Genomic DNA, 16,885 nt, shown 5'->3' on the forward strand with positions numbered 1-16,885 from the left:
TAAATTATAAAATAAAAAGACTTTTAGCACAATATCAATCTTAAAAAAAATAATAATAAATATTAAAAAATAAAAACTAATTATCATAGTATCACATATCACTATGTATTTCTCAACCAATATTAACGACTATTTATGACATAATATATCCATCCCAATATATTGCGTGAGTATTATGTTAGTTTTAAAAGTTGTAAACTTTCAGATGCAGTAAGAAGATTGAACTTGTGACCATGACTTTTACTGACTCCTATTTGAAGGAGCCGATAAAAAAAAGGTTAAATTTGACATTCATGTTAATGAAAATTGTAAACCTAAATGAATACATTAATCAATTTATAATGCAAGATATATTTGAAATTAATAATTTAAGAGGTTATTTTATAATTATTGGAAAAATAAAAGATATAAGACTAAAATCTAATATTTTCAATTAGTATGTTAAATAAAAATGCTATAACAATATTTGCAATCCTTTAAATATACAATATTTTAACATATGATCATTTAACATGTTATAAGACCTATCTATCTAATCGATATGGATTTCGTAACGAAATATCAACATTTTTAATGTTTTTAAAATATAAAATGTTATATTTGTCCCTAAATATACACTGGTCTATAATCTAATTAATTATATTAATTGCATGTATAACTATTTTGATTACAAACATTTGAAATACTACCTTATTATAACTATAAAAAATATATATATTTGTTAACATCAAAATAAATTAATAATAATGAATTCAAAAGTCTACTAAATTATATCTCTAATTAAGTTCGTACAACTCATTAATTGATTTAGATTTATTCAAAATAAGACAACAAACATTCCAAATCTCTAACCAATAATTAGTTGTCTTAATTTATTTGGTGTTGACATAATGTAATTATAAGTTTATTTAAAGAAAATTATATTAGTTTAATTAAAATTTATAAAGGGTAAATAAGGTAAGCAAATCAATCAAATGGCTAAAATTCAAATTTCTTTTTCATCCAAGGGCTATAGTTTTTTCAAAAATGAATATAGAACTTTTATAATTATTGGGAGATATACATAAAAATTTCAAATTTTTATGCCCCCTCTAAATTTATACCTCGACCGGGATGCAGGTTTGCACACCCTTTATGCCTCCCTGCATTAGCCCATAAATTACTCTCAAGTGATTAATTGATTATCCAAAACATTGTTTGCTTAAGGTTAAGTTGTTTAGAACGTAACTATATCCTTGTGTTAATGGGTTAACTTTGCTTATTGGGTTGCTTAGAAGTTCTAACGTGTGTATATTGATCAAATTTTTTTGGTCCAAGTTACATCTTTGTGAAATTGAAAGCATTTTTAATTTTTTTTTTAAAGTTAGTTTCGATTCAGATATGTTGGGGGCAATTTTAACCAGCGATTTGCTGAATCTCCAACCCTTCCCAGTGGAAAATAACTTGAGATGAGAAACCCAATACTCGAACCCGAGATAAAGTTTGTTCCTTAATTTATTAGATGTTCTATATTCATATTTAGTATATCAATAATTTTTAGTTTGATAAAAAGATATAAAATTAGAGCCGGATGTTATAAACAAAAAGCGATACTCGGGTATAAAACTACCCAAAAAGCGATACTAATTAATGAGGAACAACATTCATAGACTTGCATACAACGTATCAAAAAGTTACCCTAACGTATCAAGAGGAAATAATCCAATAAATTGCTTGATAACTACCCAACGTATGTTGTTTTGATGTAAATGATGATGATGATGCAATGGATTTTCTTCAAAATTTAAGTGCCCAGATTTTGTGTTATTTCCATGCAGAAATGTAGAATCGACCTATGTATTCTAATTTATTGAGTTTCATTTTCAATAATGTATATGGGTTAAATTTTTTGAGTTTCATTTTCAATAATGTATATGGGTTATGTTGGTGCTGATTAGGAGACGAAATAAATGCAAAAAATATGGTCCAAGTATAATGGTATGTGTATCCCACATCGGCTGAGATAAGTAAGCAGGCAAGGTGGAGATGGCTATAAAAACAAAGGTCTAGGGAAGGAACAAGCATACCTTTCTCGGCCTTTTGGCTAAGATCAAGTGTAGTATCTGTTCTTATCAGTTTAATATCTGATATGTGAGCCATCGGCTCACTCGATATTAATCTTATTTTTGATGGGGAAGGATCCGTCTCAATAGCTTGCTATTGGGATCCTTAGAGTCGCCTTGGTGTTGCACTACTGCTTTGGCTTGGCTCACCCCTCCAATATAAAGTCTAATTGTTTGGTGTCTTGCAAACCTGTTGACGTAACTGCCCATTTGATACTGCTATCTACTAAAGTTATTGAGTTTCATTTTCAACAAGTTCATGGAATTATGCGTCAAATTAGTTGAAGTTTATTGCCATTGATATGGCTGTCTACAAATTCCTGGATTTCCTGTCAAAATGGTTTCATAGATCAACTAAAGTTGCAAGCTTACATTTCTGTAGCTCTTCTCCAATTTGTAGTTCAATAGATCAACTAAAGTTGCAAGCTTACATTTCTGTAGCTCTTCTCCAGATAACCACATGTAGAGAAGTATACTTGTCTAGTTGTCTGGGTGCGTTTTTGCTGATACAGCAATGGTAGTTACAGACTTACAGACACCATATGAGATGAAATCTAATATGCGTTACGCCTTACCATGGAGTTACTTTACCGCCGAGTTAAAAGGAGAGAGTTTGGTTCATTGAATTCCGTAATGCCCGTATGAGACAAAATTCATAACAGAACAAAACTTAAACCCAAACACATTGTTTTAACTAAAGCAAATAGACGAATTTGAACTACATAGACATTAAAAATGTTTCGCCCTTTATATTTGTTGAAACCATGATCGAAGACAAGTAAAGAAACACTATGTCATCACAAAATCCGCTGCAGTCTCTATTTAAAATTAACACAAAACATAAACAGAGCAATAATGTGTTTTCAAGTATAGAAGATTTTCGAATTTGTTTAGATCAAACTCATTAGCAAAAACCACGAGACTAGCATTTGCATATGGAATCATACTTGGTCCTTAACAAGATCCATATTTTTTTAAACCCTCTTTAAACGCAGATTAGATGATGTTTGCATAACAAAAACCAAAAGATAAATATGGATCACACAGACCAAAATTTACAAGATAATCATTCTATCTACAAAGTGATTCAAGAACCACAGAAACAAAAAACAAAAAAGAAACCGCCGGGTATGAACACGGCTAAGGATCCAAAATACTGGCTAAAAACATAAAACGCGAGCACCAGACGGAGAAAGCTTATGCTGCAGCCTTTATTGCTACAAGATTCTGCAAGTACATAACAAAGTAACAAATTAATGTTATGTATTATCAAGGTGTTACCATATGAGAAGGGTGTTTGAGGTTATACCTCAGAAAGTCAACCAGCACCTTAACCAAATGCAGTCCCATATCTTCCAGCAGCCACACTTGCATTATACTCAAATTTAACATTATTCTCACGGGGACAGTCTTTGGGCCAGTGTCCAGGTTGATTGCATTTAATACAATTGCCAGAGGCACCTCCAGATGGCAAACTGTTAGCTCTTCCTGAAGCATTTCCAACACTTGGACAGCCTGAAGTGCTATGGCCTAGATCGCCACAACTGCTGCAGCCCATACCAAAGCTAGGAATATCAAATTGTTTCCCAAAATGACCTGTCTGATTTGCTTGTAGAACCGCTTGCCGATCAAGACTGCCGGAATTCCCCATGCTAGACAAACCAGTTTGATTTGCTTGTAAAGCTGCTTGCCGACCAAGCCCCCCAACACTTCCAATGTTGTTGCTAAAAGGTGCAGACAAACCAACGGGGTTTTCAATCTTTGAGCCTATAGATGTGTGTTCATCTTTTTTTAAAAAATCCAGAAAAAAGCTTGTATTTGATGAAAACTTTATCCTTTCTACTTTAGAAACAGTGCACTTCACAGAAGGATCATCATTATATGTCTCTTCTTTCACTTTTAGCGTAAAATTATATTTTGTATGAACAACACTCCTTATAATTTCTGAAAATCTCTCTTCGTCTCGCTCTTCATATTTTATGTAATACAACTCTTTAGCAGCAACCCCCATTATCTCTGCACCGGTTTCCTGAAATGCTGTTACCGATGTTGAACCAGTATGGTCTTGTATTTGTAGACGCAGTATGTATCTGTAGTCACATTCATCACTGCTTTGATCACACGTGTCACATCGCCATTTCCCATCGCCATTATTAGTAACTTTTTTGCTGCATTGTCGACTCTCTCTTATGAGGGGGCATGCTGTGTAGCAGAAGTTTTCAATTCCAAAATGCATTACAGTGGCACTGACTGTGATCCAATCTGGCTTGTCAGAGGTCCCAAGCTTTTCATCTTTTATTCGGGAAATAGTTTTACGTTCATCTGTACGCAGAACAGCCTTTGACAATGAAACCGACGTAGTTTTACTCCCACAATCATCATACCATGCTTTCAGCCTAAGAGCCTCGGAGGAATCAGGCTCTATGCATATCTGGCTTGTGGCAATGGTCCCTACAGACTTACCATTGAACTCATTCACTCTAGCAGCTTTCACAGCCAAAACAGGAAATACTCCAGAATCACACATGGTTTGGAGTGTTTGTCCTTCTTTGTTGCAAAAGTTTCCCCACAAAGTTAACTCAACACTTGTGCCAGACATGTCCTTCAATTCAAGGGTTCTTTTTTGAGTCTCGGTACCGTTTTTCCTCTGTATAGAAGCTGAAGGAGTTATCTTATAAACGACACCAATGATATCCAGAATAGTGTTGTTACCCAAGCCTTCAATTTCAGCAATGGGACGGAAATGAAATTGCTGCTTTGGAATTGAACCATCATCATCAAAGCAAGGTTGTATTGTTGATGTATGATCCAGCATAATTTCATGATCATTCTTCAGGTGATTAAAAGCTTTTTGAGCTGGTTTCAGGTTGCCTTTTGAAATAACGTAAACTTTACCAACCTCAATTTGCTCATAGAATTGATCAGCCACAGCATTGAAGCATGTTGTCCTTATTTCACCACCATCAGAATCGAGAAGGTCAAAAGAAAAAACTTTGCCATCTCCTTTTGCATTGTTGTAGCGTCTAAGCTCTGATTTAGCAGTCACGCGGGCTTTAATAGTCCAACGACCCTGATATGGGTTAAGAGCAGCAATGGGAATGATCCTTGGCGGTGCCTCGTTTTTTGCAATGGGTCCCCTGTTCATATACATAGGAGGGGGTTGATTATGTGTTGGTTGAGCTGGGCGTGTATATGCAGATGGAAGTGAGTTAGCAGTAACTGAATCTGCTCTTGGATATATGGAAGACACATGTTCCAAATTACTAGGAGCGTTCCCATAAGACTGTAAACCTGCACCGTGCCCAGGAGAGTGATCTGGAGTTCTAGCAGTATAATTAGGTGGTGGAACAGAACCAGCTTGTGGAACGGCCATAAACACTTGACTGCCCACAGTTGTTGCTGGCTGATTATTTGACTGCGTTGGTGCTGCAGGTATAAGAGGATCGCTTGTGCACCTTTCTGGTTCACCAATAATATTATACGTTTCATGTAGCACATCAAGGTCGGTGACTATGATGATGCTGAAATAATAATAAAATAAAAAGCTGTCAGAATAAGATTTTACAACATATGTTGTAATAAGAAGATTCTATAACACATGCCAGTATCTAGACAGCAACTTATATGTGCCTAGCAATTGTAACGTATAAGAAGTGTCTAAATAAAAAGTTCACACGTAAGAGGATAAAAACAACAAAAAGTTAAAATATATATAGAAACAATACAAGAGTATACAACTAGAAAGAGATGTCGCAAAATTATACTTACTGCCTACTGTCTACTACCAATAATAGCCTATTTATCACAAGCTCGTTGGGCTACAAAAAAAGGAAGACCTATTTAAAATGACAATCAAGTAAACCAAACCTATCTACAGTGATACAAATTGCATACTCAAAGACCAACTTTCCTTAACCCAATAAAGACTCTTTGTCTATCTTCAATATAAGTTAGAAGATGGATATAAAACTACACTTTTTTGCTCATAATTCCCAATCAAGTTAAGCCATCAAGAATCAAATCAACACTTTTTCAAATGCAAAGGTGCTAAGTGCCAAGCCTTGATTACAATTCACTCCAAATTTCAAAAGTATAATACGCAATCAACTAGCGGTGATCCATTGACATCTTCTGACTCTCAAGTTTCAACCCATCTAATCATGTCAACTTTTTCCCCTTTTGAATAAAAAAGGTATATTAACTTCAAGTGTATTCTAAAAATCTGAAAGATTTCAGCTTTTATTAGAATATATGTCACATGTATGTACAGTGTATCGCTTCCAACAATCTAACCATTTCAACTAACTACACCAACAACAAGTCAATATATTTAACATATTTACACAACTTTCATAATTAAAGAACCGTACTCACTTTTACACAAAAAATGACTATAATGGAATTTTAGCCATACAAAGCCAACATATTTACAAATTTTTGTTTTTATTTATTTGAAAAAGTTATGTAACCAAGATTTACTGATCAGGGAATCAAGATTAGTAAACTTTTTCATGATTAAGTTACATTTTTTATAAATTTTTTTTGCCCTAATCGTATAAAACTTTTTCCCAGTCACCCTCTTCAGTAAAAAACAATACTTTACACGGCATACATATAACAATATACCCTTTAAAAAGCCATTTAAAAGATACTAATTACTTTTGAGATGAAATGTATCTTTTGAGATGATTAGAATACCAATTACTGTACTTAACAAACATCACAACTTTATTTCATTATATAACACAATAACTTAAAAAAGGTAACTTTTTTCATCAACATATATATAAATATATGTATAAATATATATACATAATAAGAAGATATATATATATATATATATATACTTACATACGATCACGGACGGCGTTGCAAACAAACTCTTTCAATTGAATAACAGAGCCTTTATTCAAGCGTTCAGATTTAACCAAATGATTGAGTTGAATAGCAAGCATTCCTTGCTGAAGACGTAAACCATCCGACAAAACTAATCCGTATCTTTCGGGTTGACTATTAAGAAGCCTAATCTGATACAATTGGAGCACTGGTTTCACCCCCAATTCTTGCCATTTCTTACTTGATAACACTGTTATTGATCCTTCTGTTAGTTTCACTTCCATCTTTTCTTAATTATTATTATTGGATTTTCAATTAATTTGTCTGTGTGTGATTTTGGGGTTTTTTTTTTATAAACCCTAGAATTTGAATGAAAACTGATCCGGTGGAGAATTTAGGGATTTGTAAAAGAACTTTGTTTTATGAGCGCCAATAGTCTCGGTTGCATGTTACATTTCACGTACCTAAAGTATAAACGTTTCGCATAAACAACCCCTTTACTTTTTTGGATTTCCTTTTACTTTTTATGACTTGTGTTGTCGTATGCTAATCCGTGAAAAGGTATTTATATATATCAACAAAAAATACATAATATTTAAGTTTTACAAGTTTTTATTCTTAGTAATAAAATCCATTCGAAAAACAGAAAAAGAATATTATATTTTGGAGAAAACGAAAGATGATGCTATCGTATTACATGGTATGTGAACCATCCTTTTTTGTTAAATAATGTAATTGTAAGGTCTAATTATCGACTTTATATTATAATTTTAATATTTTAGCTCGAAAGTATAAAGTTATCGGTAGATCATTTTGTTCTAAATTATTTCAATTCAAAACCAAATAAAAAAAAAAGATTCTTAATTTTCATTTCATATCTAATAGATATTAACAATTTCATATGTAGCATAATGACTTTTTATGAATTTAATCCATGCTTATATTTAAAAGAATTTTATTTTATAAAAGATTGTAAATCAGAATTATCTTTAGACTTATAAAGATATTTTAAATTATTATTAACTGGAGGTTATTTTACAAACAGATGTATTTTATAAGGGGTCTAGCAAACTACAAATTACTCAAGCTTCCTTGGGAAGTTTAATGAGATTTGCGATGCCAACAATGGGTTCATAAAAATTCAAATTTAAATGCATAAATGGGAACTTAAGTTTATATTTTAACTATTTACTTTCCAATTAAAATTGGGTAGACAATACAAGATTTTATTAGATGAACATAATAATTTATCTTATATTATAAGTTTGTGGCCTTAAACACTATTAAATTTAATAACCCATTTATCAACATATTAGTTAAAGTAAAAAAAAAAAGTGTAGCTTAGGTTATGTTAAATTTCTAGTAAAAATGTGTTTGAGATTAATACAAAAACTAATGTGTTACTGTAATGTAAATTTTTTAATGATACTCTATAGTAAAAAGTCTAAACACTAAGTCTATTATATAAAAGTGGAGGCTTTAGATGATTTGGGGCCTAAAGCAATTGTGTAGCCCCTAATAACTATTGAGCCACTCATGGCCACAAGATTACACGAATAGGTCCAAACTAAAATGCGCCATTGTGAGTTTGTGAAAAGAGAAATACTCTGAACAAAAATGTTGAGTAAAAAGTGTCAAATTTATATATTCGGAAAGAGACACAAGAAAAAAGAAAGCAAAAGGTCTCGATGCCCTCCATCAGCAAAGGAAAAAAAAAATTAAGAGGTGTCGATGGATGCCCAGCAAGTTATATATCGCTACTAATAGTTTGGTGATATATGCTTGACAAAATTAGTTGGTACCTATTAGCTAGTGGCTGTTAGCTAATAGATATAGTTGAAAGCTGGTAACTGAAACTTTTTAAATGAGAGGTGATCCCTACACAACATGTTTTTGCCATACACAAAAATGTATGCATTATATGATTATACTATCCAACTATATAATGCATACAGTGGTTGTGTATGGCTAAAAATGGTTGTGTAGGGATCATTTCCCTTTTTAAATATATTTAAGTGTTTGATAAAGTAGCTATAACATTTTTATAAATATATAAAATGACAAAAGTAGACAGACATGAAAAACATATGCTATAATATATTTATTTATACTAAACATTTACATATATTACAAGATTATTACGACCTACCTAAACCTTTGTTACATGTCTATTCTTTGTATATATATCTCAAGGTTCGCTTTCTATCTCAAAAAAAGTCGTTACTTAAAAACTACATTTTGAAGCATTAAGAGTGTATTCTTGAGTTTTATTTTGAAGAGATAAGAAAAGAAAGGGTAAAAAACTTTTAGTTTTTATATTCTTGAGTTTTTGTTTTAAAAGAAAGTGAAGGGAAAGAAAGGAAAAAATAGGATGTTTTGATCCCAAAACTTTCTTGCCAAAAGTGGCAAGATTTGGAAGAAAAAGTGGTGAAATTATTATTATACTCCTCAAACTTATATAAAGGTTTTAATTACTACAGGGCTATAAATGTAAAATTGTATCTTTTTATCCTTTCTTTTCCTTCCCTTCTAACTCAAGAATACATTTTAACTATCAATTTTCTTTTCTTTTCTTTCAACTCAAGAATGCCTATTTTTTTTATGTAATTATCTATCATTTGTTCCCCTATCCAATCTTCTCCTTTCTTTTCTTTTAATAAAAACTCGAGAATACAGTGTAAAAGTCCATAAAACTGACATAGTGCATTACTAATTATCATTATTTAAGTGTTTAACAACACATTGATCCGTCAAAATCGAAAAAATCACGTTTTTTGTTGGATGCATCATTTTGATGAATATGCATCCAAGATGGATGCACAAAACAAAAAACGTGATTTTTATTTTATTTTGATGAATCAATATGTTGTTAAACACTTAAGTAATGTAATTAGTTATGCACTATGTTAGTTTTATGGACTTTTAATGCATCAAAAAGATGTTTTTAAGTATTCTCGTCGTTCTTATTTTAAAAGTGTTCTCACCGGAGTATTACACTATATATATATATATATATACATATATACATATGAATTTACTGCAATGCAGGCTTTTAACATGACTATACGAGTCAACAAAACTTTTGTTCATGTCTAGAAAGACCATTATTAATTGTCACCTCTCATGTATATACTATATTAAATTAGTTTTTTAAAGTTTTTAATTGACATTGATAATCAATAAATATTGATGTGGATGATATAGTGCTAATATGTTTATTATTTTTACAAAAGTGAGTTATGTCAAGATCATTATGCAAGCCTTGAACGACTTTAAAGAGATGTCTGATTTGGTTTCTAACTTACCCAAAAGCATTGTATTTTTCTGTAATGTGTCAGATACGACAAAGAATGCTATTATGAGTTTATTGCCATTTGAGGAAGGTTATTTACCATTCAGGTATCTTGGTGTGCCCCTTATTTCATCCAGACTTCTTTCTCGAGATTGTAGAATTATTGTTGAAAAAATGGAGAAAAGGATTACAGACAGGAGAAATAAATCTCTATCCTTTGCTGGACGTCTTGAACTTGTGAAATCGGTCCTATCTTCTCTTCATATTTATTGGGCTTCGGGTTTCAGCCCCCTGCTCATATTATCAAGGATCTTGAGCAGAAAATGCGGTCTTTTTTATGGTGCCAAGGCCCAATGAAGAAAGGAAAAGCTAAGGTATCTTGGAATACAATATGTCTACTTAAAGAGGAGGGTGGGTTGGGAATAAAGCGAATAGCAATTCATAATAAGGCCTTTATGACCACTCACCTTTGGAGTATTTTGACACATAGGGAATCTCTTTGGGTTTAATAGGTGCATTCATACAGGTTAAAGGGACGAGTTTGTGGGAATTCAGTATCCCGGCTAGTTGCAGATGAGGATGGAGAAAGCTAATACAACTAAGACAACATGTTCGCCCTTTTATATGGTCTAAAATTGGTAATGGTATGACTACGTCAGCTTGGTATGATAAGTGGTCGGATCAAGACCCTCTCATTCATTTTATCTCACCAAGGGAGATCAAATGAGCTGGTTTCTCACTTTCTGCTAAACTCAGTGATATTTGGAACAATGGTAATTGGCTTTAGCTGGTTGCATGGTATACCCTCTTTCCGGTCCTTATCCAGATTCATGCTATTCAACTAGATGCTAATAGGGACTCGCTGATTTGGAAAGATGGTAATTGTGACATTACTCCATTTTCGACAGGAGGGGTATGGAATACTATTAGAAGACGTGAATGGGTGGTGTCATGGCACAAGTTTATTTGGTTTTCTCAGTGTATACCACATCACTCGTTTCTCATGTGGCTTATTATTCACAGAAAGTTGAAGACTCGAGATATGCTAATGAAATTGGGATATTAGAGGCAATATGAACCTTAATCTCCAATGTTGTTTTCTTTGTCAAAAGGATCCGGATTCTCATAACCATTTGTTTTGTGAATGTGTCTTTTCTACAAAGGTTTGGAGTAACCTAAAACATTTAGCAGGAATGGCCCAAGTGACCACTAAGTGGAGTGATATAATGGCGCTCCTAACTTTACGAGTTGCTTCAAGATCAGCCAAAAGTGTCATTGGAAGGTTGCTTGTAGCTTCGACTGCCTACTTCATTTGGCAAGAACGCAATAATAGGCTATTTTCCAACAAAGCAAGACATGTTGCTCAAGTGCAAGATATTATCAAATCAACAGTTAGATGTAGAATAGCTTAACTAGCTTAACTGAAATTCAAAAACACACCAAGAGTTGCTCAGATGTTCAAGGTGTGGAGATTGCCTACTAGCATCATGATTGAAGATTTTACAGGCATGGTTCAAAAGATAGTTTATATGTCGACCACTGTTTAGTATTGTTAGATGAATTGTAATTCATAGTTTATACTTGGCGACTAGCTATAGCTTGTTTTACATATATATGGGATGTCATATATATGACTGAAATGGAACTTTTTCATTTTACTTGTACCAAACTTTTTTATGTTATGAAATAATATACTCATCGGGGTAATCTCATTACCCAAAAAAAAAATACGTGAGTATAAATAATAAAGATAATTGGAAGCTAACTGTTATAACTTGTAAGCTAGGTAAAAAGATAGGACAATCAAGAGAATAAGATCACATAAATTACTTAAGTTTGATATAATCCTGCAAAAGTCCTAAAAATTAATCTGATTAATTTGATGGTGTAACATACTAATACTTTTATTTTCAAAATGTTTTGATATGTGTAATTTGATTTAAATATTTTATCATGGAGATGTCACATAAGGATAAATCCTAGGTGGAATCTTTTAATATAGCTTTCGGTTTGAAGAGGTCTTTAGAAAGCTAGATATACTACTATTTTATTATGGATATGGATAAATAGATATAGATATAGATAATAATTAATAGTTAAATAAGGTTATTTAAGTAATTTGGCGTACAAAAGCTCCTAGCTTTTTCCAACGCTAGGAAAGACAGCGTTGGGATATATATCTTTTTCTTCCACTCTAACAACTTATAGCTGCAAATGAAGTTAGCTTAACATCCCTGGTTTTTCCCACATGTTTTGGGTTCGACTCTTAGGAGTGACAAGTATGTGGGTTTTTTTCCTGAATCATCTGTAATGACTATGATCTACACCTCGTAGTTTAGTGTACATGTAGGGCTTCACCATTATACGGTGAGATGTTTACTGATGTCGAATACCGACTAACTTGTTAAAAAAATAGCTTCTTTCTAACAAACCAAGTTTTTTTATTGAACATGAGTTTTTTTTCTTCTAAAAACTAAAAGCTAGAAGTTGTTAAAAGCTCTTAGTTAAAGCTCCTTAATTATGAAACATATATCTATATCTATATATATAATATAAAAGTTGAGTTTTGAAATCAATTTTAAAACTTCAACTTCTCTCTTCATAATAATTATGATTAATGTTAAAGTTGATTATGAGAATACTTAATGATAGTTATGTGTAAAATGAATTTAAAAAGACTATTATGTATGTGTACAAAAAAGTTAATTAGTTCTTGGAATGCAAAATGATAATTATGTACGTAAGAAATATTAATGATTTGCAAAAGTTGTTTTGAAAAAACAAGAATATTAATCTTTCTTCCTAAATTTTAAAAGTCAATTATGTGTGGATGGAAGTTAATTACATATATGCATTAAAGTTAATTACTTGCAACACAAAGGGAAAATATGTGTGTATGAAAGTTAATAACTTGCAAAAGCTGTCTTAAAAAACTAAGAGTATCAATCTTTATTCCTAAAGTTATATCATATTACCATGCATGTGTATCATATCTATGTGTAAATATAGTATTAATCTTTATTTCTAAATAGGGATGGCAAAAAACCCCGACCCGACGGGGAAACCTGAACCCGTTCGGGGTAGGGAGTAGGGCATGTTTACCCCAACCCGACCCGACATCAATACTTATATCTATATACTTTTAAGTAATTAGTTTTAAATCTATAAATTCACTTTTGTAAATACAAGTTCCACATTAATATCAACTACTTTTTATCTATATTGCATAACTTGAACATTCATTTCTCAAAATATCAAGAGCATGTAGTATTATTTTTCAAATCAAACAAATTTTGATAACTATTTTTGAAAAATAACTACTATTATCGGGTCGGGTTTCAGGTTTTGTGGCATTATTTTATCTCTGACGGGGTCGACAATAAGGTACCCAATAGGTATCGGGTCGGGTTCGGTTAACATACATCTATATCTATATCTATATATAAACATATATATTGTTATAGATTTATCTCTTTTTGGAATTCGATAGGTCCTTTTATTTTATATTTTATTTATTAACAAATATATCATAATATGTGTGCATATTATATTTTTAATTAGTTGAAAGTTATTAATAGAGATGGTGTTTGAAGGAATGTGAGTGGGTTGTTGATTATATAAAATAACTTATTAATGAGAATTGATAATCATGACAGTATTTGAAATGCTTTCATGTGTATATCCTAATGTTTGTGTATTTGATGGAGTCTATAACTAGCACGCACCAAAACTTTCCCCACTATGACCTTGCGGTTTCTACAACATCTCAATCTTAAAAAACTAACCTCGTCAATGGGAAAAGTAGCAGAAGTTGCAAGAAAGCAAAGTGAACCTTTGTTTTTATATCAGCTCCTGTTTAGTAGACAAACTAAACATCTACTCGGTATAAATTAACTCTTCTATAAACCAACCAATTCAATCATAAAAACAACTTCTCTTCATTCCCGCCGTCCAACGGACGAGTTTTAAGCCCTCGTCCCATTATAAAGTTAAGTAATACCTGATTTAAAGCCCATCCACATAATAAAAGAAGAAATGTGCGTATATATAAACTGGGGTTCCGTAGTAAAGAAGTTGATGCTACAATTTTGTTAATTAAACGTGTTAAACGAGACATCGATTTCAACTCTAGTTAAGAAAGACGTGCCAATAAGAAACTTGAAATCAATACTCTATAACACGTCAAGTGTTACTTATTCAAGATTATCCATCCATCAAGTATAGTATATTCCCCATCATATGCTTTAATATATACACTTATGTATGAAATTAGTATTTGACTTTCTAATTAACCAGTAGTATATCTCTATGTAAACATGTTACTTGTAGATTCACGTGTAGGCTTTCGGTTTGGCAGATAATTGAGCTCACCAAACAATGGGAAACTTTATGTGTTGCTTCACCACAAAACAAACCAATGATCACTCACCAATAAATACAAACTTCAAGTTTCCTTCTCAATTGCCTTCTTGGCCATCAGGTTCATTATATTACTCGTATATCATCCCTTCATCTTCTTCATACAATACTAACAACAATGTCGTGAATATGTCCACGTCTATTTATTTCACTTTTAATAAGTGAATTTTTATTGTAGTGATACACACATATACTAGCTAGTTGTATTACTTTTATACTTACCATATTCATTTGAACAAAAAAACTTAATTTTAATTATTTTAATAATTTTACACAGGTGAAGGCTTTGCAAGTGGAACCATTGATCTAGGAGGTCTTCAAGTTACTCAAATAACGTCTTTCACCAAATTATGGTCTAGTTCCGAAAATGGTGTCACCTTTTTTGAGCCAAATTCAATACCAAATGGCTTTTCAATGCTTGGTTGTTATTGCCAACCTAATGACACCCAACTTTTCGGTTGGGTTCTCACGGGAAAAGATGTTTCTAGCGGAACCTTAGCCAATCCGGTGGACTATACACTAGTTTTAAATGTTAACGATTCTTGCTACGTTTGGTTGCCAACACCACCAGATGGATATAACCCGGTAGGGTATGCCATCACCTCCTCATCCCAAAAGCCTCCTCTAGATAAAATCAAATGTGTTCAAGCTGACCTGACCGAAGAATGTGAAACCGACGCATTGTTATGGAGCACCGAGAATGGTGTTAATGTTTATAGCTCGAGACCAAAAACTAGAGGTACACAAGCCCCGGGTGTTTGTGTAGGTACATTTATAATTGAAGACGAAAATAATAGTAGTTATTCTATTGTATCATGTCTCAAAAACAATAACTTTGATAAGTTATCCTCCTCCATGCCTAATTTGGCACAAATTGAGGCCTTGATTCAAGAATACTCTCCAAGACTCTATTTTCACCCTAATGAAACTTACCTTCCATCTTCAACAACATGGTATTTTAGCAATGGGGTTCTATTGTATCAAGCCGGAAACGAGTCAAATCCTACTAGAGTTGAACCCACAGGCTCAAACCTACCTCAAGGTGGTTCGGATGATGACACATATTGGCTTGACCTCCCAACTGATGATACAGAAAGGGAAAAAGTCAAGAAAGGAGACTTACAAAGCTGTGAGGTTTATGTACACGTTAAACCTATGTTAGGAGCAACATTTACTGATATAGTTATATGGGTTTTCTACCCATTTAATGGACCTGCAACTGCCAAGGTAGGTTTAGTTGATGTTCCGCTAGGGAGGATAGGTGAACATGTCGGCGATTGGGAACATATGACCATGAGAATTAGCAATTTTAGTGGTGTTTTGTACCGTGTTTATTTTGCTGAACATAGTGGAGGAATGTGGGTCGATACCCCATCCCTTGAATTCCAAGTTGGAACTAATAAGTTTGTGGGGTATTCATCGTTGCATGGTCATGCAACTTATTCAGCTCCTGGACTTGTGCTCCAGGGGACTGACATCATTGGTTTAAGAAACGATACTGCAAAAAGTGATATGTTTCTAGATGTAGGAAACACATATTCAATCATCGCGGCTGATTACATTGTTTCTGTAATCAAGCCGTCATGGTTGAACTATTCAAGAAAATGGGGTCCAAAAATAATGTATGCTATAGGAGTTGAGCTAGAGAACTTGGAGGATTCGTCATTAGCAATATTGGAATCTCTTGGTGAGAGCTTGTTGGAGATTCTACCTACTCAAGTTTACGAAGAGGATGGACCAACCGGACCCAAAATGAAGGATTATTGGGATGGAGATGAAAGATGAAAGTTGCTTTGAGAAGACCTTGTTACATTTTGCATTATATGTAAAGCATTATATTTTTTTTAAGTATCTGATTATAAGATTGAATTTGTCGTTGCAAAAACTGTAATTGTTTTCATACTTTGCCCCAAATTAAGATAATACCTGCCTTCTTTCATTTCATTTTCATTGTGTTGACTTAATGCCTTCATATTTTGCCCCAAGGATAATGCCTTCTTTCATATTTTGCCCCAAGGATATAATACCTTAATAGATAATACCTTAATATCACTAATCAGTCTAATCGTATTTTAGACTTTTAGTGTATTTAGTGTTGGCTTGAAACTTAATTGACCAATCAAAGAGCTTTCATATACAATTTGGCTTTACCTAAATAAGCTACTTGGAAAAGCTTAATTATAAACTAGTTGCGCTTATAATATGTTATATAAAAAAAGAAAAACATAAGTACCAT

The 16,885-nt window shown here is 32.7% G+C and overlaps 1 protein-coding gene, 1 non-coding gene and 1 pseudogene across 2 annotated transcripts; 2 read left to right on the forward strand and 1 right to left on the reverse strand.

Annotated features, from left to right (window-relative positions):
• Window positions 1–2,062: 2,062 nt before the first annotated feature.
• Window positions 2,063–2,257, forward strand: LOC122580689. Its single transcript, XR_006320840.1, has one exon. It is a non-coding gene; the product is annotated as a U2 spliceosomal RNA (small nuclear RNA).
• An 829-nt stretch (window positions 2,258–3,086) lies between these two features.
• LOC122609744 (replication protein A 70 kDa DNA-binding subunit A-like) lies at window positions 3,087–7,310 on the reverse strand. Its single transcript, XM_043782691.1, has 3 exons — window positions 6,954–7,310; window positions 3,412–5,623; window positions 3,087–3,329 (listed from the first exon to the last, which is right to left on the reverse strand). Exons 1-2 carry the CDS (start codon window positions 7,220–7,222, stop codon window positions 3,433–3,435), a joined length of 2,460 nt encoding a protein of 819 aa, XP_043638626.1. The 5' UTR covers window positions 7,223–7,310; the 3' UTR covers window positions 3,087–3,329; window positions 3,412–3,432.
• Window positions 7,311–11,423: 4,113 nt separating this feature from the next.
• Window positions 11,424–16,434, forward strand: LOC122610953 (annotated as a pseudogene).
• The last annotated feature ends 451 nt before the right edge of the window (window positions 16,435–16,885 follow it).

Source organism: Erigeron canadensis, chromosome 8 (assembly GCF_010389155.1).
Source record: "Erigeron canadensis isolate Cc75 chromosome 8, C_canadensis_v1, whole genome shotgun sequence".
In the NCBI taxonomy this organism is placed as follows: domain Eukaryota; kingdom Viridiplantae; phylum Streptophyta; class Magnoliopsida; order Asterales; family Asteraceae; genus Erigeron; species Erigeron canadensis.